A 24,606-nucleotide genomic window follows, 5' to 3' on the forward strand; every position below is an offset into this window, starting at 1 on the left:
TAGTTCAGTGATAACTGCATAAAGTAGAGCATGAAACTCAGACCAATTCACAAATTTAATTAAATAAATATATTAGTGCAACATTAATGCCTTCCTTTCCATAAATCAATCACAGGAATAACCATAAATGTTTATCATATTTTCATAAAATTAAAAATTTATCAAGTGTGCTACTTCGAGTATGAAATCACCACTGGGTGTGTATTAACAGTAACAATGCTTACACATATCCCTAAGTTTTCAGATAATTTACCTGCACATATAGCCATCAAGCATATAATTACTTTATCTCTCACAAATACAATTTAATGGGTATCCATCAAATCAATTACCCAATAGTAGGATTCTGTCATGTCAAGTTTAAAAATATATTTGACAAAAACTTATTAACAAATGCTTAATTGAATTGCTTATTTTAGCTTGTCTTTAATTGCTGTCGACATGATATATCTATTTTTTTTATTCAGATGACATATCTAAATTTTATAGGTATATTGAATATACGTTATAATAAATGAGAAATACTACACTTTCTAATCTTTTATGGTTAAATCATACACATTAAGCCGCTTCTGTTTATTGGCAGAGTTACACTACTCTAAAATTACAACACCGTTGACAAAACAAAAATGAAACAAGTTACAATACAGTTGAAGAATCAACTAGCTGATTAGAAGCACACAATCCATCCCATTCTTCTGCTCCCTCAGTCATTACAAAAAAAACCTCCAAAACCCTAATTGTACATCTACTGGTCAGAAGAAGATTTAAACTGCTGATGCTGTCCATCTATCAAGTTTATCTGTCGTCTGAGTTTAGCAATATGTGCTTGAACCTGAATTTGGAAGCACAATGAGTTTAGTCAAAATTTTCTTACTACTTTAAGATGATTGAACAATCAAAATCTACAAGAAAAGTTAAAACATGCTCACAATTAACCAACAAAAAAAATAGACTCAACCACACCTTTCTCAGGTCCCCCTTGTGATTCACTACCATAAATGGGGATATACAAGTAACACTAAGGCAATCAACAGCTTATGAAGCGCATACAAGGAAAAGGATTGTAATACAGACTTCAACACACTGACAAAGCCCAGTGATTTGGATGAAGATAAAGTTCTTCTACACAGTGTGCTCTCAAATTAAAAGGAAAATATGAATAATGTCAGCATTATATGCCCCACATAGAAAATGATTAGAACATATAGAACCCACATATGTTGATGATAATGGATGTGTTAATTAAATCGTTAACTGATGAACAAGTAGGAGTGATGGAACATGATAGCTATTAAATAAAACTAGAATAATGTTAATCAGCATATAGACCATCGTATCTGTCTTCTGTCCCTCACCTCCTTCCCCTCGGTTGGCTCCGTGTTCTTTACTAGTTGAATTAAATTATTTAATTACAACCCAGAATCCCATACAACCACACATATACAACAACGTAAATTAAGAAAAAACATTTCTTGATTCTATTCCGATACTTCAAAGGCACAGTTATTTAGAGTTCAACTAATCCACAAAAAGGGCCATACAAACAAAAATAAACTCCCAAGCAGAGATCATTAGTCACAGTTTCTTGACGGATGAATCTGAAGTACATGTTCTGAAAAACAGAAAATTTTAAGAAAAAGAAATCTGCAAAAATTCTTATACATATTCCTTTTTTGATCAAACATGAACCTTGCATCAAGATCGTAAATCATGATACTATTCCTACAACATTTCTCCATACAGAACTATCTGGTTCATCTATAATTTACATTGCTAAGGGTTTTTTACTATATACAAGAGATCAAGTATGATGCAAACTTTTCTACTTTGTAAAGATGCAGGCTTCTGCTTGCTGTCACGGCTCATTTTAATCCATGAATGTACCATTAAGGCATCAACAATTGATAATCGATTTGACATCCATAAATATTACATACTTTAAATATGATAAAAACATTGTCATACATACCTGCTGTCGAGCTGCTGCAAGCTGTAAGAGCTCATCTGCTTCTGAGAAATTCGTGAACCATTGACTTAAAGAATGATCTTTGGTATCACCTTTCCTCCTTTTACTTGCATCCTCAACAGGTACTGCATTTCCAAGTTCTTTCAACTCAAGCATGGAAAATGGAAAGCTATAGATAACAGGGAGTAATTGCTACATAACATACCGGGAGGAGGCAACGTAAGCCCAGGAGGTAATCTTGGCAAGTTCACAGCTGGATGACTCTGCAAACGAGATAAAAAGGCCTCTGAAGGATCAGGGAAAACTATCTCGTCATAAAACTCTACAACAACAGGCTTCTTTGCGGACATGGAACTGTTTTCATCCTCTGGATACAACTTCAAGTGATGATATCTGTATATATATCACTCTTCAATAGAATACAAGGTTCAGAAATTATTTTGGCATTCACATAAAATGGTTTGCAATCTGCATGACTAGTAACAAAGGATACGAGGTTGTATTGTCATCTAGTATATCATTAGATAATATTCAAGCACTTGGGCCACATATACTGCACACTCTTACCAAACTTTGCAGTTAGAAAAATAGATGTTATTTATATAGTCATCCAAGCTTATCATTGATAATAATGAAGCACTCCAGCCATATTGCTCAATCTATCTAACTAAACTTAGCAGGGAATAGAGCTGCACTCTTGTAGAATTTCAGAAGCATAAGCAAATTGTAGACGATTGAAACATGCCAGAAAATCAGTTGACATTTTGCATACCATAAAAAAATTCAAGCATACTTGAACCTCTACACTGAACCAAGAAATCGGAGCATCAATAAAAGGTTCAATAATATATTTTTTTTCCTGGAAGCAGACTACCAGCAACTAAATCCAAAGCAGTAACCAACCACTCACAAGTTCAAAGGCTTGTCACAAACATCACTGTGAAAATAAAGTGTGATCGCAACTTCAAATTCCCCCCATCCTGCCTCTGAGAGTTCAAAAGGTGGTGACTCCACAACACGGGTGGGATTATTGAAACTAGAATGCAACTGAAAAACAACACGCTTTATTACCGCCCCAAGATCCTCATTGGTTGCTCCACGAACATATACTGTCCATTTATGCGACTGATACCTTACATAACACAAACATGGCGACTTTCTCAACTTTAAAATCCATTTTAGTGACTTCAAGCAAAACATTAGATCAGTTAGAGGCAATGTAGGATACTTACTCGCTAGCCTTTTTCCCAAGCCAAAATGCTATGTTCCCATACACTATTGGAACGCTTATTTCCACATCTTTGAGTTTCTTACCCAGGTTCTACACAAAACCCAGAAATGGTTATACTTGTATAATGATCAATACAAAGAACCTATTTAGTAAAAAATACAGAGGAATTTGTTTTCACTTTGTATGATATTCTAAAATCATATTTGCTGTTCTGAACATTGACTTTAAGATCCTTGTAGTGCTATATAATAGCTGCAAATCAAAGTTTCGAATTTGAATCAATGACGGAAACAAGGTGTAATCTTTACGCAGTCCCAAAAGCGCAGGATTTGTGGGAAATCGCTATTATGGCGATTTGGAAAACGAGGTTGCTGGTTTTATCCGAATTCGAATCGAAACAAGGTTACCTTCTTATCGTTGTCTTCAGATTTGCCCATTTTGGTTCGCTGGGATTTGGGGGTAGGACCACTTAATTCTGGCTGATCTTGACCGTGCTTTTTCGAAGATGAGCTGTTGGTCATATCAATCAACGACCTCGTCTCAAAAGTAGAAGCTCAATCTGAGCATCTAGTTTTAGGGTTCGTATGCTCCTCTGCCAAAATTGTGAAGCAGTATTCGTCACTTTTACGACGTCGTTTTTGCGTCAGCAGAAACACCTAACGAGCCCAACCCAATACCATAGTTGTATAATTTGAAAATTTCTTCCTGCACCCCATGTTTTTCTAACCCATAAAAAGTTAAATTTGTCCTCCCTACTTCCTTTCTCCCCTACAGCACCTCCATACCTTTTTTTTAGAGGTAGCAAAACGGGCCACTCCAGCCCATTTTGATCCAGTTCGTATGACTCGTAAAAAATGAGTCGGGTTGGACTGGTTCGTCAAACAAAACAGGCCAATAATCACAACTTGTCCTGTATAGACGGGTTAACAGGTTGGGTCGGACAGACCCGCCCAGTTTTTTATTTTTATTTTTAAAAGTTTTTTAATTTGTTTTCAAATTTTTCAAACTTTTTTATCTTTTAAATTTGTTTATATATACATATAAATTATTATTAAAGTCATATTTAATCAAATAAAATATTTTTTAAATTTTTAATTGATTAGTTAATGTTTTTAATTAGATAAGTTAAAATAATTATTAAATTTACATATTAAATTATTCAATTATAACTAATAATTCAAACTTAATTGGTAGGGGTTAATGATTTAAATTACAATACTATTATATATTTATACATTTAAAATATATAATATAAAAAATTAATCTTTTTAATTACTTTTATTTTATTTTATTTTTTTAAAACGGGCTAACATGTCAGGATGGGTTGGCCCATCAAGTTGACGGATTGAATGCGACAGACCAAAACGAGCTGACGGGTTGAAATCTTCAACCCAACCCATTCCTTTTAACACGGACTAACGGACTGGCCCAAACCCAGCCCGTTTTGTCATCCCTACTTTTTTTCCTCCACCCTACCTTTTTCTTCCACCTCTACCCAATTTTCTTCTTCCACCTCCATCTCCATCTTCATATGCATCCCATCTTCTTCTTCCACCTGTACCCCATCATTTTCTTCCACCTCCATCCTATAAAACATTTGCAAACTAAAACAAATAACAAGATCATAATAATATAAGAAAAAGATGAGAATATTACCATAAAAGACGTAAAATATAAATTTCTGATTTCATAATTCGTTTACATTCTAGATCATACTATCCGTAATACAAAATTATATTACGAATTATACCGTTCGAAATATAATTATATATTATAAATTGTATAATCTAAAATATAAATTTATATTACAAATTATATAACTTGAAATATCTGCCACGATCCATAACTTTACTTACAACACAGATATAATTGAATATTTAAAAAATATGGAGTTGCAAGAAGACATTCCCAAATAAGTAATATCTGTACAATCCCAAGTGATCCTATTCAATCGTATATTTTATCATTTGGCAGACCCTAAAAAGGTCCAATATACAAAGGATGAGTGTGAGATCCATGTAATATCTTAACGTACTTATAGTAATGAAGTAAATTCAATCTCGTAATCACTTTCTACTCATAAACTCACTCTAAATATCTTGAGGGTCGGAGTCCTTTGCACGTGGACTTCCGAGTGATCCAGAGTTCAGCGATAAGCCAATCAGGTTTATACAATCACTTATCCACCGTGTTTAAAGTTTTCACTCCAAACACCCAAACAAGATTTTTTGTTACTTTGAAACACAAACAACAGAGGTATCTGCGTAACCTCATTTAAATCAAGAAGCCATTGCAATTAAACTAATGTCTGTGATGCAAACTATCCTACCAACATTCTTAATTGGTTGAAGTCACTACTTTATCTTGATAGTGATATATATATATATATATATATATATATATATATATATATATATATATATATATATATATATATATATATATATATATATATATATATATGGACTGAACTTTGACAATGATACTGTTGTACATATTAGAGTTCATTGAGATTTGGCAAAAGCCAAAAGTGTCCAAACAATGTTTTGTGCTGCACTTTAATTCAAGCAACAGGTTTCAACTATACAAGATAACAAAACAGAAATCTTTGCATAAAAGAAAGTGCCTTCTGTACAAATATGCCTCATCTAATCACTAATCTATCTCTGTCTCCCATGGCTTGATTTACAAATCATTCAAGACGTTTAGGAACTCATCTTCCTGACATGGACTTGTGAGGCCCCCTGTTGGATGATCATACCCAAATTCTTCTTCTGTCCGACTCAGTAATTCTTGAAATGAAGGTTGGTTCAAGTATGATACAGGAATCACAAACCGCTTCATTTTGTCTCCAACATAGACTGCAAGACAGCCTCTAGGTACCTCAACACCCTTCGATGCTGCTTGGGTTGTCGAAAATGATGTCCATCTAATAATACCTGCCATGCGAAAACCCATTGTTTATTGCTCCACTCCACAAACTGATGTCAAAGAACTTGTATATATAAGAAAGGAATATCTGAAATCTGGTGTTTGAGGACTGAATGCCTTGTGTTGTTTGAATACTTGTTTGAATACTTGAAAGATATTGTATATATAGTTGCCAATGGCCTATGCAATAATCCAACAGCACAATAAATGATTTTTGGAGGGTCTATATATGATGGAATCGACCGAGAGACAAGGGATCACATGGTATTGTCTTAGAGATCACCTTCAAGGATTAGGAAGTTAATTGGAGTAAATACCCCACCATTGGCCAACAGAATTACAGGTGAAACCTAATGCTAGTTCATTCATTGTGCTATAGCTATTTCAATGATCGACAAGCTATAGACATCTCACATGTTTCTTTAAATAAATGACAACGCTATTGATATATGACAGAGTCTAAGTAAGCAACTTGTACTAAACCATGAGAGGTCTCAATTGGAATTGGAGGCAAGAACAGAACTGATATTGAGCACATGATCATGAGTTACTAGGAACCACAATTTTTTGTGTATGTCAAACTTAAAACAGCACCATGTGAACTTTCATACATGAAGTTTGTGGTCCCCTCTACCTCAAGTAAGTGTCAACATCATCCTCTAATGGGGTAATTGATGGCTCTCTTTGGCTTGTATTCATGGGAGAGTCCTCTAAAGACATTGCCATATGACCTTGTCTCTCAGTTGGTCCCATCATTACTATCTCATAACCTTCCTTCACCAATAATTCAAGTATCCTACTTGCTCATTCTTTTATCTATATATTCATGGTTGAAACGCTAGAACCAACACCATCATCCTTTACTTTCTGAAGCATTCTAAATTCACAAGCTCAAACTTTCAAGTGTCTTTTAGACCATTTTCTACTTAAGTCTTTGAAAATACAAAAGTAACAATGGGTTTTCGTCTACCTGGTATTAGAAGGGCATCATCTGCTGCAAATCAAGCATCTTCAAAAGCTGTGGAGGTGCCAAAGGGCTATCTTGCAGTCTATGTTGGAGAAAAAATGAAGCGGTTTGTGATCCCGATATCATGCTTGACCCAACCTTCGTTCCAAGACTTGTTGAGTCAAGCCGAGGAAGAGTTTGGATATGATCATCCCATGGGTGGTCTTACAATTCCCTGCAGTGAAGATGTCTTCCAAGAAATAACTTCACTATTGTTGAATAAGCTATAAATTTGTACTGTAGAAGATAGACATAGATTTGTAGATACATTTTGTATAATAGGCCTCTCTCGATTTGATTGGATCCCCTTTTTGAGAAATAGGAGAAATGAAAGATCATTACTGACAAGTTTGTTCGATTTTTGTTTAATGAAAATGAATTCAACAACTTAGTCTCTTCTCTGTATTTTTTGTTCTTTAGTTACTTTGACAACTTTAACTTAATCTTGGATGAACAGGGTTACTATAAGAAATTAGTAACTTGGTTGTCCTGATAAATTTGAAGGTATGAATATTGAATAAAAGGTTTCACTATTAAAAGGACCATGGAGAAAGATTTCATACTTGGAACGAAGTTAATCACTATTAAAAGGTGAAAACTGATAAGCACAATCTAAAATTAAATAATTGCACTATTGTGTATATTATGATTCATTGAGATTTCGAAAAAGCAAAAAGTGTTTTTGGAAATGTCTAGTCTTAACATTCCAACTTCAGTTGGACTATACAAGGTGAAAATATGGAAATTTTCACAGTAAATAAAGCTTCCTTATGTACAAATTTGGCTCAACTAATATATCTCAGTCTCCATTTTTAAAGAACCAATGTTTTTCTATAATTTGTGTCTGATAGATAAAATGAATCTATGACCTTACAATGTAAGAAGCAGAGGTGTAATGTCTTAAACCAAAACCATGTAAATACGAAGTTTCTTTAAAGCAGAAGAATAAGGCTTGGTCTGTAACAATTATGAGTGACTAATATTTATATCATAAATTTAAATTCAATAAAAGGAAATAAATTGGAAAGGTAGAAATAGTTGACCATGGATAATAGCACAATGTTTATAATTCTAGTATTCATTGAAACTGTGGATTTGATTTTCTGTCCACCAAATTTTGAAAAACCTTCTTCCATTGCTATTGCGAATTTTGGAGCCTTAAGTTTATTGAAAATTCTAGCCACAATCTGTTTGAGGACAAATGTATTGTGGCTTCCTTGTTTGGCTCAAGGTTGAGTATTGAAATTGCAACAGGGAAGTGGTAACAACCAATATGAAGTTTTGTTGATAGCCTGTGGTATATCAGAAGAAATTTCATAATCATATTAAAATCATTGGTATGTGGTGAAAGAAAGAGGTGTTCAAACAGTATCTAGTTCTGTATTCTCATTATGGAAACTGTTTCTAAAATCAAGTGCCTACTATACAAAATTTGCCTCATCTAATCTACTCCCTCTCCAATGGCATGATTTACTGCTCATTCAATTGAGAGATAACGCTCATGAACTCGTCCTCTTTGCATGGAATTGTGAGACCTCCAGTTGGATGATCATATCCAAATTCTTCTTCTGATTGAATTAGCAATTGTTGAAATGAAGATTGATTCAAATATGATACTGGAATCACGAACCGCCTCATCTTATCTCCAACATACACTGCAAGATAGCCTTTTGGGACTTCAAGTCCCTTGCGAGTTGCTTTTGCAGCAGAAAATGAAGCTTGTCTAACAATAGCTGGGATGCGGAAACCCATTGTTTTTGTTGATCCACAAACAAATAATATGCTGAAGTAATGTCAAAAGACTTGTATGAGAAATAAGTATTTCAATTCTGATGCTTGAGGATGCAAGAAATAGTGTATATATAGTATCTAATGGGAACTCTGCAATTGAAATCTAATTTCACAATGAATGATTGACAAGGACGTGATGGGGTCAAGGGAAGGACAATGGATCACATGGTATTGTCTTAGAGACCTCTTTAATGAATAGGTGGGAGGGCATAACCCTACATCCCTACCTTCTGATATAGTGGCCAACAGAATTTCCCACTTGAAACTAAATGCGCCTTCAAAGATGAAACCTAATATTGAAAACTTTCTGGGATCTATCTGCATCAATGATTCATAGACATGTAGTAGACATACTTTAGACAACTCACATGTTTCTTTAAATAAGCTTATAATGCTATTGATATATATATCTACCATGTACCAACTAATATCAGGGTGACTTATACAACCTTTAAATGCTGAGGCTTGAGCTGAATCAGTGGAGATAAGAAGAGAACCAACATAGAACGTATGATCATGAGACAACCACATATTTTATGCAACACAGAATGAGTTTTGCATAAATGAAGTTTCTGGCCCACCATCTTCAGTAAGTGTGACATAACATGACTCAATTAGACTTTTCTTTCATAGATACATGTTATGTTGATTCTTAATATAAATCCTCGAAGACAACACCATTTTCCTTGTCTGTTATTTGGCCCCATTACTCTTATCTCATATCGTTTCTTAAGCAATAATTCATGTAAACAGGTGGATTCTTACATATCATTTTATCTATATATATAGTCATGGCTGCAAGCATTTAGGACTCAAATTATTCACCTCCTAAAGCATTCAAAATTCAAAAGCTTGTTTTGAAGACTTTTCACAAACCATTCTCTTCTCAAGTTTCAAACACAATACAAATATGGGTTTTCGTTTACCTGGTATCAGAAAGGTATTATCTGCTGCCAATCAAGCATCTTCAAAGGCAGTGGATGCACCAAAGGGCTACCTTGCAGTCTATGTTGGAGAGAAAATGAAGCGGTTCGTGATCCCAGTGTCATACTTGAACCAACCTTCGTTCCAAGACTTGTTGAGCCAAGTTGAGGAAGAGTATGGATTTGAGCATTCCATGGGTGGCCTCACAATTCCTTGCAGCGAAGATGTCTTTCAACATATAACTTCATGCTTGAATGCACAATGAATTTCACAACTTAGGAGGCTAACATAGATTAGAATTGACCTTTTTGTAAATCATCATATTGAAAAAATCACAATATTTAATTTTTTATGCTCATGGAGAACGAGTTTATTGCTGAAGCTTATCCGTTACGTTTTATGTTTATTTATTACAATGTTCCATTTCTACGACCACACTTGATTGCTGCAAAGAAAAAGAAACTAGTCTTTATTTTAACAAGTTAAAAAGCAAGAACAGAATACATAATTCTTAATAAGGGCAAGGGAAAATTATATATACACACATAATTCTGCTTATACTAACAGAACACATGATTACGATCCATAGAGAAAAATATTTTTTCCAGGATCAAAGATGGAGATAATTTATCTGGAGAGAAGTTAAAATATATTATACTAACAAGTACAATACGAAATTACAATTTTGTGCTGCCACCGCAAGCAGGTGTAAATGCCAATGGCCTTAATACCACTGATGTATGTTATGAAATGCCTTAGATACCCTAAACCTGTAGTAGTCAAAGAACCAATGATTTTCTATAACTTATGTCTGTTAGATAAAATGAATCTATGACCTTGCAGTGTAAGAAGCAGAGGTGTGATGTCTTGAATTCAAACCAAGTAAATAAAAAGTTCCTTTAAAGCAAAAGAAAAAGTCTAGGTCTGTGACAACTATGAATGAATAATATTTATATAATTTTTCATCCAAAGTACACAGGTGGAGTTGGAAAGTCAAAGATCCAAATTCTGAATTTAAATTTAATAAAAGGAAATAAGTTGGAAAGGTAGAAATAGTTGACCCTGTTGTATATCATAAGAAATTTCATAATCAAATTAAAATTCATTGGTATGTGTGTGGAGAAACAAAAAGGTCTAGTTCTGTATTCTCATCATGGAACCTGTTTCTGTATCCAATGGATTTACAGAAGAAAAAAAATGGAAAAAATGAAGTGCCTACTATACAAATTTGCCTCATCTAATCTACTCACTCTCCAATACAATGATTTACTTCTCATTCAATTGAGAGATAATGTTTATGAACTCGTCCTCCTTGCATGGAATTGTGAGACCTCCAGTTGGATGATCAAATCCAAATTCTTCTTCTGATTGCCTCAGCAATTGTTGAAATGAAGATCGATTTAAATATGATACTGGAATCACAAACCGCCTCATCTTATCTCCAACATAGACTGCAAGATAGCCTTTTGGAACTTCAAGTCCCTTACAAGTCGTTTTTGCAGCAGAAAATGAAGCTTGTCTAATAATACCTGGGATGCGGAAACCCATTGTTTTTTGTTGATCCACAAACAAATAATATGCTGAAGTAAGGTCAAAAGACTTGTATGAGAAATAAGTATTTCAATTCTGATGCTTGAGGATGCAAGAAATAATGTATATATAGTCCCTAATGGGAACTCTGCAATTGCAATCTAATTCAACAATGAATGATTGACAAGGACGTGATGGGGTCAAGTGAAGGACAAGGGATCACATGGTATTGTCTTAGAAACCTCTTTCATGGATAAGTGGGAGGGTATAACTCCACATCCCTACCTTCTGATATAGTGGCCAACAGAATTTCCCACTTGAAACTAAATGCATCTGCAAAGATGAAACCTAATGTTGAAAACTTACTGTGATCTATCTACATCAATGATTCATAGACATGTAGTAGACATACTTTAGACATCTCACATGTTTCTTTACATAGTATTATAATGTATTTGATATATACACACACCATGTACCAACTAATAGTAGGGTGACATAAGAAACCTGTAAATGTTGAGGCCTGAGCTATCTCTGAATCAGTGGAGATAAGAAGATATCCAACATAGAACGTATGATCATGAGAGACAGTACTGTGAACCACATATTTTATGTATGCCAAATTCTAAGCAACACAACATGAATTTTGCATAAATGAAGTTTGAATTGAACCCCCCACCAGCCTCAATAAGTGTGACATATAACATGATTCAATTAGAGTTTCTTTCGTGGATACATGTTACGTGTAAATCCTCAAAGACAACACCATATTCCTTGTCTCTTTTTTGGCCCCATTACTTCTATCTCACATCCTTCCTTCAACAATAATTCATGTGTCATGTGGTTTCTTACATATCCTTTTATCTATATATATTCATGGCTACAAGCATTTAGGACTCAAACAATTCACTTCCTAAAGCATTCAAAAATTCAAAAGCTTGTTTTGAAGACTTTTCCCAAACCATTCTCTTCTCAAGTTTCTAACACATCAATACAGATATGGGTTTTGGTTTACCTGGTATCAGAAAGGTATTATTTGCAGCCAATCAAGCATCTTCAAAAGCAGTGGATGCACCAAAGGGCTACCTTGCAGTCTATGTTGGAGAGAAGATGAAGCGGCTCATGATCCCTGTTTCTTACTTGAACGAACCTTCATTCCAGGACTTGTTGAGTCAAGTTGAGGAAGAGTATGGATATGAGCATCCCATGGGTGGCCTCACCATTCCTTGCAGTGAAGATGTCTTCCAACATATTACTGGTTGCTTAAATGGACGATAAATCTCACACCTTCAGATGCTAACATAGACTAGAATTGACATTTTTGTAAATTGGGCATCTTCTCAGCTTGTAAAGAGCCTTTTTCTCAAGATAGGGAAATATATAAATTTTTTATGCTTATCGAATTTATTGTTGAAGCATCTCCTCTGCATTTTATGTTTATTTGTTACTTTGTTCCATTCCCTGTACAATCACACTTGATTTGTGCAAAAAAAAGAAACTAGACTTTATTTTAGCAAGTTTAAAAGCAAGAACAGAACACATAACTCCTAACAAGGGCAAGGGAAAATTAATTATATATACACACATATATATAATTTTCAATATGAAGTAATTGGTTTTTCTTTATCATAGATATATGTTCCTTTCAAGTGGAGAAATTTGTTGACCTTTACTCTAGAGTCTAGAGGGTGGAATTGTATTATCTTAATTTCATAGATATATGTTTGCAATTCCTATATCATACTTGAATCAACCTTCTTTGCAAGACTTGTTGAGTCAATCCAAGGAAGAGTTTGGATATATTAACAAATTTTGGGTCCTTGCATGAATGGATTAGACTTTTCATGTATCAAAGTCTCGTAACAAATCAACATCTCGAGTTTGAACCTCGTTGACACTCCTACCCTTAGAAGAAGAGTCCCGAGTTCATGTCAGGTCTCGGCCTCCGAAGGAAGGATGTTTGTTAACGAATTTTGGGTCGTTGTACGAACAAGTTAACCTTTTCGTATCGGGATATGATCATTCCATGAGTGGTGGTGTTACAAATAAAAACAAACAAAGGTTGTTTATGTGCTAAAATGGTAAGGTTGTATGCATAGAAAGAAAATTCCTCAAACCCAATGAGCGCATATATTTAAATTTTCTCAACAAAAGATCTTACACTAAACTAATCAACGAAACTTGTAACATTCATTCCTACATATTTCTTGCAAAATTGGTTGTTTGAACTAAATACTAATCTATGTCAGTATCTTTGTCCAGAACAATTCAAGACATAGCAGACATGATATTTAAGAAGACATCTTCTCTGCAAGGAATTGTAAGGCCTCCCATGGGATGATGGTATCCAAATTCTTCTACTGCTAAGCTTAGCAAGTCCTGAAACGAAGGTTGGTTCAAGTATCCAATTGGAATCATGAACCGCTTCATTTTTTCTCCAACATACACTGCAAGATACCCTTTTGGAACCACACCATTTGAAGCAACTAGTCTTGCTCTTCTAACACCAAGTAAATTGAAACCCATGTTTCTCTTGATATACAATGATTTTCAGAAACTTGTCTGACTCAAATACTTCAAGCCTGATACCTTAGTTGAGAGTGCAATAATGATTATATATAGTGCCTGTGTGGACACTATTCTTCAAAGAACTGAATGGTTAAGATGGACTATGTGAGGGACAAGGTTTCATGGACCATGTGGTGTTGTCTTATAGGTCATCATCATCATCATCAATATTTACCAAAGATTCTAGAGTTCATGACCTACTTTGTACACACAAGCGTAGGCCAAAACAGTTATTTCTTAAAAATGAAAGCGATTTGTGCAGAGAGAAATCGAATGATTTTAACCAATGTAATAATGCTCTGCTTCTTCTGTTCAAGAAATGCTGAGACATCTCACACATTCACTTTCTCGTACAAATCCCTTGGTCACTTCATGGATTAATCAAAATAAAGTATGCATCGTTACAATGGTTTTATGACAGCTAAAAGAAATGACTTTCACTGTTAATAATTATCCGTATATTAGCTGTCTGGTTGGAGCTCCAATGCAATGAACACATGTCTCCGATCAAAATCAATGCAGTTCTTATCATTACAGCTTTTGTTGCTCGTCCTTATGAAGGGTACGGAAAGTACAATACAACATAAAACATATAATTCAATCGAAAATTGAAACATTGACATAAGGTGGTATCTAAAATAGGGATGACAACTGTGCCCCGTGGGAACAAGCTTTATCATCCCACTTTCATACCCCAGTAAAAATTCATCCTATCCTATCCAACGAAATTTTGTTTTATCCTCGTCTCTACTGATATACAACAATACTTTTCTTAATATTTCAATATTAGTTAATTAGTTTTTATAAAAAAAATAAAATTACAGCTAAAAAACATGATATTATTAAATAATCATTATAAAAAAAATTTATTATATAAAATGTTACACAATTGAATATAAATAAAATATCATAAAATCAAAATATTTATTAATTTTATAAACACTAAATGATAAATTTGGATAAAATATCGTCAGAAACGAGTTTATTTGTCATTTCTAATTTAGAGTTAACAAATTATGTTTGAATTGATCCAAATTGTTTGAAGAATAAGTTGGATCATACAAAAGAAAATAGTTATTTAAACTAAAGTTGGTCAATTTTTGCCGAGGGAATTCAGCATGCAAACCAAGTGGATTTAACTACATTCAACTTGTAAGTTTATGGGCTAACATGTTTTAAAAATAGTTATAATTTAAAAAACATTAAAGTCTTAATTAAGTTTCACGTCCCTCGTAAATTTAGACATTTTCAATTAAATTCTTACTAAAATGTTTTGTTTTATTGAGTAATCAAAATTTTTACATTTTTCAATTGAATGCTTGTCATTTATTTTAATTTGTTGAAATGACTTTTATCTTGTCTTGTTATTATCTTTTATTTTATTGAACGTGTTGGATAAATTTTTGCAACACATTAGATGTTAGCCAACATGTTTTTAATGTTTGATAACATATATTGACACATTTTCAACGAAAAAGAATGAACGTAACTCAGTGTTTTATTTCAATCCTTATAATACTTTATATTAATAGCATAATCTCACATTTCTTAGCATTTGGAGACAACTAAACATGATAAAAGTTTGTAAGAATCGTTTGATACTTGAATGATTGAGGGGAAAATGCTATGAATCATGGGACCAATATGACATGTTATAGAAGATAGCACAAGTTCCATCTTTCAAACAGAATCCAATTGAAATAAAGTATATGTGTATGATCTCTCACTATTGTTGCCATATAATTCATCACCCAAAATGTATCATCCAGCTGTGCTTCAACATCAATCCACGTGAACAAAACATGGCTAAGGCATGTTTGAGAAAAATATGGAATATGGATTAATGCATAAATAGACCTTAATTAGGTTAGTTGCATGTTGAGGCTTTATGTTGGCTATTGTCTGATAAGGTGGGGTTACACGCTTGTATTCTACTTTATGCTTAATATACCGAAGACAGTACCACATGATATTTCGCATGTACACACTCCTGGCTTTAGCACTCACTTTTTCTACATTTTCTGGAGAATCTTATACTACCCTTTTGCCTTCTCTAACTTTTAACAATTATCACCAAGTGTTTGAGTAATGACAACTAATTGACATGCTTTTTAGGTTTATCTATATAAATATTTAGCCATAGTTCATAACTTTAAATTACCAGAAATAATTGATCAATGTATACTAGATTTCTGGGCTGAGGCTGAACAACTGAAAGCAAATTAGAGTTTCTATAAAGATTTTCTGATAGCTGGTATGGGAGAGAAAACGTGGCAATAATATCTTCATCTGGCTCAAGGTTTGAAGAATATTCTAACAGTGAAAACAGTGAAGAAACCATCACTGACACATAGTTGGTTTTGGCCGCAAAATCATTTAACATGATCACGTGAAAAATGATGCTGCTGGTTAACTGAAACAAATGAAGAATTGTTTTGTCATAAGGAAATGATGCCTCCCTTGTATGAGTGATTTAGTTATTTGATTCAAAGAGACTTTATATGGATGTCATCTCCGATGTTTCAGTGACTACTGAATAGGGATGGTTCACAAAGATGAGTCTGACGAAATCAAAGCGATTCACGTTTACGAAGGCTTCTATTTAAGCTTATCTTATGAATTTGTTGACAATAGTTTTATTTCAGTTTGATACATATTAATAGTCATTTGATATAAATGAACTCAAATTAATGCGAGAAAAAGGTTAAAATAGGACACTTCTCATTCGGATGAATATATTTTTACTCTCAGCAATTAAGGTAACAAAACTATTGGAAAGAAAGTGTTACAAAAATGGATCAAGTTTACTGTACATCTATGTCAGTTTCATCATCATGGAACTAGCACCTAATCAAGCGAGAAGTGGTATCTAAGAATACATCTTCTCTGCAAGGAATTGTGAGAGCACCCATTGGATGATTATAACCAAATTCTTCCTCAGCTTGACTCAACAAATCTTGAAATGAAGGTTGGTTCAAATATGATACAGGGATGAAGAACTTCTTCATTTTCTCTCCAACATAGACGGGAAGGTAGCCCTTTGGCACATCCATGGCTTTTGAAGATGCTTGGAAAGCTGAAAGAGACATCTTTCTGATACCAGCTAAATGAAAACCCATTGTTATGCTTTGATGCTTCTGAAGAGGAAGTTGTGAAAAGAAGGTTGAAAATAAGATACTAGTTTTTGAAGTTCAAAGGCTTTTGGTTGTGATTGAGTTTTGTTGTCCTAAAATGATTGCAGAGATGAGTGTATATATAGATATGATGAAAGTTTCTGTAGGATATAGTTGGCTACTTGAATGATTGAGGTGGAAGGGCTATGAAATAAGAGTCATGGGACCAACAGGGAGAGAATGGCATATGGTGTGCCCTTGAAATGAAAGACTTTCTGAGGGATCAATGTGACATGTTACTTCAAAGTGAATCCCCTTGAAATAAAGTGAACGAACCTTTCAAAATTTCAAAATTGTATGATCTCTTGCTATCTTTGGCCTTATAATTCATCAGCCCGAATATACCATCCAGTTGTTCTTCAACATCAGGCCACGTGAACAAAACATGCTCGAAGCATGTTTCCAGAACTATGGAATACTAATTAATGCATGAAGAGACCTTAGGTTCTCAATTAGGCATGACTCATTTGATTACATATGCATGTGAAGGCTTTATGTTGGCCATTGTTTGATAAGGTCCTACACACTTGTACCCTACTTTATGCTTGATAGAAGTACTAAAGATGGAACCATGTGATATCTCATATATGCACCCTCTTTTACCTTAAACTGTCATTTTCTCCACAACTTTGGTTTCTAGAGAATCTTGAAATCTATATATAGACCATTCTTTGCTTTCACACACAACACAAGCCGTTGGCATCCACAAGCATCAAAATTTAGGTTCATTCTTTGCAAAAAAATGGGTTTCCTTTTACCATCTATCCGACGGGCTTGGAAATCTGTAGAAGTTCCAAAGGGCTATCTTGCAGTGTACGTTGGAGAGAAAAAGAAGCGGTTTTTGATCCCCTTATCATACTTGAACCAACCTCTATTCCAAGATTTATTGAGTCAAGCTGAAGAAGAGTTTGGATATCATCATCCCATGGGTGGCCTCACAATTCCTTGCAGTGATGATGTCTTCAAACATATAACTCACTGTTTGAGTGGACAATGAATTTCATACTATAGGATACTGACATACATTGGTAGAGACATTTTTGTAAAATAGGCTTCTTCTCTATCATGTAAAAATGATAATGAAATTTTGAGCAATGATGATGATTCCACTTGCTAACTTTTTTTTGTTTGTCATTGCAATGTTCACCTCTTCCTGCAATTAGAATGCTAGACAATACTAAAAGATTGTATGTTCCAACAAAAAGACTTGATTATTCTCACAAATTCCTCAGCCTAACAAACCAAGATCTGCACAATCACGGAGAGCAGAGTAATAGTGTTTCGCTATGGTCAACGAACAGCATCAATTTATGAGGGATGAATTTAAAATACTTTTGAAGTTTTATTAACATGTGTTAAATTAAAAATTCGTGGTTCCAATCATGCACGAGATTTTTCCCGAGCCATGGCTGTTATAATGGACTTCAAATGAAGTTTTGTTGTTCCTATTAATTTCAGTGGATAACATTCCTATATATTATATAAAATATGGTAGTCACTTTATCACCTGTTCCAGGATTAAGATTCTTAATCTCTCTTTCCATCCAAAAGAAGGTGACTAAAATTTCTTCAACTGGTTCAAGGTTTGAAGAACATTCAATTAGTGAACCATAAACCAGAATATCATATGTTTTGTCTGTAAAACCAACGAACTTCATCATGGAAAGATGGCGATACTGCTTGACACAAAGAAATATCCAGGTGAAACCAAAGCAGTTCAGGTTAACAAAAGTTTATAATTTTCATGAATGCTTCGTTTTATTTGTGTTACATCAGTCATTTCATTTTAAACTTATCTTCCTATCATTTCTATGTAGTTTTTTTTAATGAATTTTGTAATAAAATGCGGAGTTAATAGTTGAATTCAAATCTGATTGATGAAAGATGAAGAGAATGTGAGCAAATGTGAGCAAAAACTTCGTGGAGATAGCTTATCATTCAGATGAAATTTCTTTTACAAAGGGAAGATGCCAAGGTAAGAAACTCTGATACAAAAATGTGTCTAGTATATGTCTACATCTAAGTTAGTTCCACCTTCATGCAGTTAGCAGCTATTGAAGCGAGAAGTGATATCTAAGAACACATCTTCTCCACAAGGAATTGTGAGACCACCCAATGGATGGTCATACCCAAATTCTTCCTCGGCTTGACTCAACAAATCTTGAAATGAAGGTTGGTTCAAGAATGATACAGGAATCATGAATCGCTTCATTTTCTCTCCAACATAGACTGCAAGGTAGCCCTTCGGCACGTCCACAGCTTTCGATGATGCTTTGATTGTATGAAGGGATGCCTTCTTGACACTAGGCAAACGAAAACCCATGTTTTATGTGTTGATACTTGGGAAGAGAAAGTTGAGAAAAGAGAGTTGTAAATGAGATTCTCGTTTTTGAAGCTAATATGCCTTAGGATTGATGTGAATGATTTTTGTTGCACTAAGCACTTGCAGCTATGAATATATATAGATGAAAAGTTTTGTGGGATATCGTTGGATACTTGAATGATTAAGGGTGGAGGGCTATGAGATAAGAGTCATGGGACCGTTATGAGAGAAAGGGCACATGGTGTTGTCTTAGAAGTGTTTCTTAGGGATTAATGGGAGATGTTATAGTTGATAGTACACTATCCCAAGCCAATCCACTTGAAATAGATTAGACTTATGATATCACATCTCATGAATATAATGGTCTATGATCTCTCACTGTCCTTTATCTCATAATTTTATCTATCCAGCTGTAATTCAACATTAGGTAACGTGAAGAAAACATGTTCCAAGCATGTTTGGCAAAACGTGGAATACCAATTAATCCATTATCAGAATTAGGCCTTCACTGAGCCACGTCTCATTGGGAACATGTGGAGGCTTAATGTTTCCCGTTGTTCAACAAGGTGGGATTACACACCTGCACCCTACTTTATGCTTCACACAAGTACTTCAGACAACACCACGCGATATCTCAATACAAGTACTTCTTTTAGCATCTATATATACACTATCCTATACCTTCAAAAACTACACAAGCGTTCAGAATCCTCAAGCATCAAAATTCAGATTCATTCTCTGTAAATTTGAGATTGTTGTTCTTCCTTAAACAAGCTCAAAATATGGGTTTCCGTTTACCTGCCATCCGACGGGCATCATTGACAGCAAGACAAGCAACTTCAAAATCCGAAGACATACCAAAGGACTACTTTGTCGTGTATGTTGGAGAGAAACAAAATCGTTTTGTGATTCCCATCTCTTACTTGAACCGACCATCATTCCAAGACTTACTGAGTCAAGCTGAGGAAGAGTTTGGATATGATCATCCCATGGGAGGCCTTACAATTCCTTGCAGTGAAGAAGTCTTCAACCATACAATTTCTTGCTTCAATTAATGGACAATAGATCTCACTTTAGGAGACTGACATAGCTTTTTAGAGACATTTTGTACAGTAGGCAACTTCTCGAACTTGTAACTATTATTACCAAATTTTGAGTAATGATGATGAATTCATATATTAAGTTTCTATCTATTTTTTCATTTCAATGTTTACTTCTCCCAGCAATTAGAAAGGCATACAACAACACTAACAAGACTCGACTATTCCCATATATTTCACAACATAAGTAAACCAGTGCTTCCCAACCAAGAGAAGGCAGAGGGGGCAGAGGCATATGGTAATATGGTGTTGCCTTGTAGGACTTATTCTCAAGGATAAATGTAACATGTTATTGTGGATAGTACGGGTCCCACCTTCTATAAACCTCTAAAATATAATGGTGTATGATCTCTTGCTATCCGTAGCCTTATAATTCAAGTCAGAAATTACTTTCCATCTTCAACATTAGGCTGCATTATCAATCTGAAGAGAACATGTCCCAAGCATGTTTACACCATTATGAAATACCAATTAATGCATGAATAAACGTTTAATATCACTTAGGCACGTCTCGGTTGTTTGATAAGGTGGTGGGCTTACACATGTCTACACAGCTTTATCCTTGACAGAGGCTTTCAAGACAGAACCACATGATATCTCATGTGTATACCCTCCATCTTTTAACACTCTTTGCCTTCTAATTCTGTTTCTAGGAAGTCCTTAAAACTATATATACACTATCTTTATCCCATTCTCAAGCATCAATTTTTCGGTCCATTCCTTCTAAATCTTGATTGTTCTTCTTTCTTCTCATCAAAAGCTCAAAAATGGGTTTCCGTTTACTTGGTATTCGACAGGCATCATCTAATTCTAGGCAAGCAGCTTCAAAATCTGTACAAGTCCCAAAGGGATATCTTGCAGTGTACGTTGGAGAGGAACAGAAGCGATTTGTGATTCCAATATCGTATTTGAACCAACCTTCCTTCCAAGATTTGTTGAGTCAAGCTGAGGAAGAGTTTGGATATGATCATCCCATGGGTGCCCTCACAATTCCTTGCAATGAAGATGTTTTCCAACATACAACTTCTTGCTTAAAGGGGAAATACATTTAACACTTTAGGATACTGAAATAGATTGGAAGATAGATTTTGTACAATAGGCGAATTCTCTAACTTGTAACTATTGTAACCCATTTTTGAGTAATGACAACAAAATCAGTTCTGAAGTATTTTTGTTAATCGATTACAATGTTCACTACTCTCTGAAATTAGAACCGTAGATAGAAGTAGAAGGTTCTTGCCTGAAAAAATAGAGTTTATTGTTCTTTTTAAAATAGGCATTTTCCCTGGGTAACAGAACAAACAAATTAAACACAACAACAATGTTTCTTAAAGTACCAACATATCAGGTTTGATTGGACTTAACTAAGTTGAAATTGATATTTTTTTACTATGCATATTTTTTTCACTCGAACTTGACAATGATAAATTATTCAAATTGTTATACAGAGGCAGTCATTAATTGAGTTGGAGTTTAGTGAGTCTTCTGTATACTACCTAATTCTTCTTGTATCAAAGATTTATTTTTATTCTGTTTATATCCTACACTTTTTAAGTCACACAACCATTTGAAAACAGGTTCTGAAACAAAGAAAAACTTGTGTACAAAGCAATTTTTTAAGATGTTTAACAAATAAGACATTATAGGTATATAATTGATTATTTTTTATTCTTATTTTAATCGATTCATTTGTATAAACATAGATTAACTTTTTTATATATTTGCTTCTTCTTCAATTGTTATCATTGAAAACAGCTTGAACAAAGAGGTGTAATTTGGTAACACTTCGTCATAAAATACTTATTTGTATCAATCATTTGTTTATTGTTGGTTGTTGCAGATAGAAAAATAGACAACAAAAAAAAAAATGAAATAAAACAACAATGCTTTTCAAAACAACAATATGTTTTTATTAAGTTCTTAATTAATTTATTTTATGTATCATACACTTACTAATTAAAGACATTATATTTTCATCATATAAATTATTAGATAACATTCATTGTCATTACCAAAAATATTACATCTACAAAAGATAAAAAAACTAATATTTGTATCATTTTAAAATATATCATCCACTAAACCGTAAACTCTAAACTTCTAATACTACTGAAAAAGATAAAGGTCAGTCAAGCTAATTAGAAGTTACAGTAACACCGAAAATGACATAAATCTAAGGTCAAAACTACAGTGTTAATTATTTTTTATAAAATATTTTTAATATATTAATTAGATACCAAATATTTTTTAGTCACTAAAATATAATTTAATATATAATATTTTAGTAACTGATTTACGACTAAAATAAATATGATTTTATAAAATATGTTTAATATAGTAATCAGTTACAAATTTTTTTATAAAATTTTAAACCAATATTTTAATCTTTATTATAAATTATAGATTCGTATATACAATATAGTTGTTATTTATATAGAAAGTAATTTTTATTATAAATTATAGATTGGTATATGCAATAAATTTTGTTATTTATATAAAAAGTAATTTAATAACTAAATGTATAAAGAACAAGGATTAATCAGTAGATTAATAGTTCTAACATTTTGTAATTAATTGATACATAATAGTATTTGATATAAATGAATAATTTAAAAAAAAAAAATCCTGTCTCTAAAATTTTTCGTTTCCCTCTCAGTAAAAAGAATTGGGCGGGAACACTTTTATTTCCCTATAAAGTTTTGATTTTCTAATTTCCTCCTCACTCAGATCATTCTTGTTTCTCAAACTCTCTCGTTCCTCAAATCCTCTCTCTTCCATTTTTGATTTCTCCAACTCTATCACAGCATACAACATCCTTCTCCTTACTCTCGTCTATAACCACCAATCTACCCGATCGCGTTCTTGTTTCTTTTCCTCTTTGTTCCTCACCCAAATGTGATATGAAAGAATAACAAGAAATATTGCAAGAACCCTAATAGAGCCCAAAGCCCTAAATTGTGAAGGGAGAAAACCGAAATCCATTCAAGGTTTCTCATGCCCAGTTCTTCGTTGTAGCCGCTCGAAGATAGTACAACTCAACGTGAATTCATTCGATTGCAAATGTGAGATTGTCATAGTAAGAGGTTGCTTCTTTGCGCAAGTTTGCAAACCCTAACGATTTCAAAGGGGATTCGATTGGTGGTCTGTGAAGTGAAAAAAACATGCCTGGCAAGTAATCGAAATTTCCCATGCTTTGATTGTTGATTTGAACCATTTGTCATCCTTCTGCGTCTTTATAATTCTACAGGGTTAGAAATATACAAATATACTCTTGTTTTTCTCTGGTCTTTGTATGATCTATGTTATCGTGCGTCTTCTCTTTTTTCGTCTGTTTGTCTGAAGTTTCTGGAAACTTGTTCACACGATTTTCGGTCTATGATTTTTGAAAGCTTCATCAGGTAATTTCTTCGTATTGGAAGTGAGATTTCATATTTAAGTCACCATTGATATCAATTTTTCTTTATCGCGGTGCATTCCTTTTGAATTTAAGCAGAGTAACTTATCAGGAGGAATTGTTTTTCATACATGTTTTGACTTGAGTAACTACGTTTAGTGTTAGCAAACACTTATTAATTGAGTCTTTGACTTCTTATTCACTGGAATCATAGAATTTGATTTATCATAAATTGTAACCAATTTAAAAGCGCAGTATCCCTGACTCAACTTGATACATGAAGAGAAAATGTGTGAGACCAAGGTTCATGTACCAAATATCTCATTCAGATGAACATTTTTATACAGTTGCTCAAGTAAGATAACAAAAACCTTGAGAGAGAACATGTTCAAGATAATAAACTGATACAAAAATGTGTCAAAATTAGTATACATCTAATTCAGTTTCATCTTCATAGTATTAAGACGGTTCAAGTATGATTCCGGGATCACAAACCGTTTCATTTTCTCTCCCACATAGACTGCAAGGCAGCCCTTTGGCACACATGCAAGACTTTTGAAGATCCTTGTATTGCAGCCAGGGTTGCCTTTCTGATACCATGTAACCGAAAACCCATTTTGATGTATTGACACTTTGGAAGAGAAAGTTGAGAAAAGATGGTTGTAA

The 24,606-nt window shown here is 33.8% G+C and overlaps 8 protein-coding genes and 1 pseudogene across 9 annotated transcripts; 4 read left to right on the top strand and 5 right to left on the bottom strand.

Moving 5' to 3' along the window:
• Nucleotides 1-505: 505 nt before the first annotated feature.
• LOC114169652 (transcription initiation factor TFIID subunit 14b) lies at nt 506-3,810 on the bottom strand. 2 transcript variants are annotated; one of them, XM_028054901.1, is made up of 7 exons: nt 3,608-3,724; nt 3,379-3,452; nt 3,202-3,290; nt 2,880-3,101; nt 2,175-2,362; nt 1,973-2,094; nt 506-835 (listed from the first exon to the last, which is right to left on the bottom strand). In XM_028054901.1, the coding sequence occupies exons 5-7, from the start codon at nt 2,317-2,319 to the stop codon at nt 749-751; spliced, it is 354 nt and encodes a 117-aa protein (XP_027910702.1). In that variant the 5' UTR covers nt 2,320-2,362; nt 2,880-3,101; nt 3,202-3,290; nt 3,379-3,452; nt 3,608-3,724; the 3' UTR covers nt 506-748. The 2 variants fall into 2 exon arrangements, with proteins under 2 accessions (XP_027910702.1, XP_027910701.1); XM_028054900.1 differs by lacking the exon at nt 3,379-3,452 and having other exon boundaries at nt 3,608-3,810.
• Nucleotides 3,811-4,653: 843 nt separating this feature from the next.
• Nucleotides 4,654-6,158, bottom strand: LOC114170423 (auxin-induced protein 10A5-like). The gene is made up of 2 exons (XM_028055899.1): nt 5,890-6,158; nt 4,654-4,786 (listed from the first exon to the last, which is right to left on the bottom strand). The coding sequence occupies exons 1-2, from the start codon at nt 6,156-6,158 to the stop codon at nt 4,654-4,656; spliced, it is 402 nt and encodes a 133-aa protein (XP_027911700.1).
• A 742-nt stretch (nt 6,159-6,900) lies between these two features.
• On the top strand, nt 6,901-7,542 carry LOC114169655 (auxin-induced protein 6B-like). The gene has a single exon (XM_028054906.1). The coding sequence runs from the start codon at nt 7,086-7,088 to the stop codon at nt 7,365-7,367; it is 282 nt and encodes a 93-aa protein (XP_027910707.1). The 5' UTR covers nt 6,901-7,085; the 3' UTR covers nt 7,368-7,542.
• Nucleotides 7,543-8,178: 636 nt separating this feature from the next.
• LOC114169666 lies at nt 8,179-11,661 on the bottom strand (annotated as a pseudogene).
• Nucleotides 9,711-10,210, top strand: LOC114169657 (indole-3-acetic acid-induced protein ARG7-like). Its single transcript, XM_028054908.1, has one exon. The coding sequence runs from the start codon at nt 9,839-9,841 to the stop codon at nt 10,115-10,117; it is 279 nt and encodes a 92-aa protein (XP_027910709.1). The 5' UTR covers nt 9,711-9,838; the 3' UTR covers nt 10,118-10,210.
• A 571-nt stretch (nt 11,662-12,232) lies between the features above and the next one.
• Nucleotides 12,233-12,803, top strand: LOC114169658 (auxin-induced protein 6B-like). The gene has a single exon (XM_028054909.1). The coding sequence runs from the start codon at nt 12,382-12,384 to the stop codon at nt 12,658-12,660; it is 279 nt and encodes a 92-aa protein (XP_027910710.1). The 5' UTR covers nt 12,233-12,381; the 3' UTR covers nt 12,661-12,803.
• Nucleotides 12,804-16,687: 3,884 nt separating this feature from the next.
• Nucleotides 16,688-17,160, bottom strand: LOC114169659 (auxin-induced protein X10A-like). The gene has a single exon (XM_028054910.1). It carries the CDS (start codon nt 17,067-17,069, stop codon nt 16,791-16,793), a length of 279 nt encoding a protein of 92 aa, XP_027910711.1. The 5' UTR covers nt 17,070-17,160; the 3' UTR covers nt 16,688-16,790.
• Nucleotides 17,161-17,829: 669 nt separating this feature from the next.
• Nucleotides 17,830-18,207, top strand: LOC114169665 (auxin-induced protein 15A-like). Its single transcript, XM_028054916.1, has one exon. It carries the CDS (start codon nt 17,866-17,868, stop codon nt 18,118-18,120), a length of 255 nt encoding a protein of 84 aa, XP_027910717.1. The 5' UTR covers nt 17,830-17,865; the 3' UTR covers nt 18,121-18,207.
• An 824-nt stretch (nt 18,208-19,031) lies between these two features.
• On the bottom strand, nt 19,032-19,856 carry LOC114169656 (auxin-induced protein 15A-like). The gene has a single exon (XM_028054907.1). It carries the CDS (start codon nt 19,444-19,446, stop codon nt 19,168-19,170), a length of 279 nt encoding a protein of 92 aa, XP_027910708.1. The 5' UTR covers nt 19,447-19,856; the 3' UTR covers nt 19,032-19,167.
• Between the last annotated feature and the right edge of the window lie 4,750 nt (nt 19,857-24,606).

The sequence above is a fragment of the Vigna unguiculata genome, chromosome 11 (genome assembly GCF_004118075.2).
Source record: "Vigna unguiculata cultivar IT97K-499-35 chromosome 11, ASM411807v1, whole genome shotgun sequence".
Taxonomy (NCBI): Eukaryota; Viridiplantae; Streptophyta; class Magnoliopsida; order Fabales; family Fabaceae; genus Vigna; species Vigna unguiculata.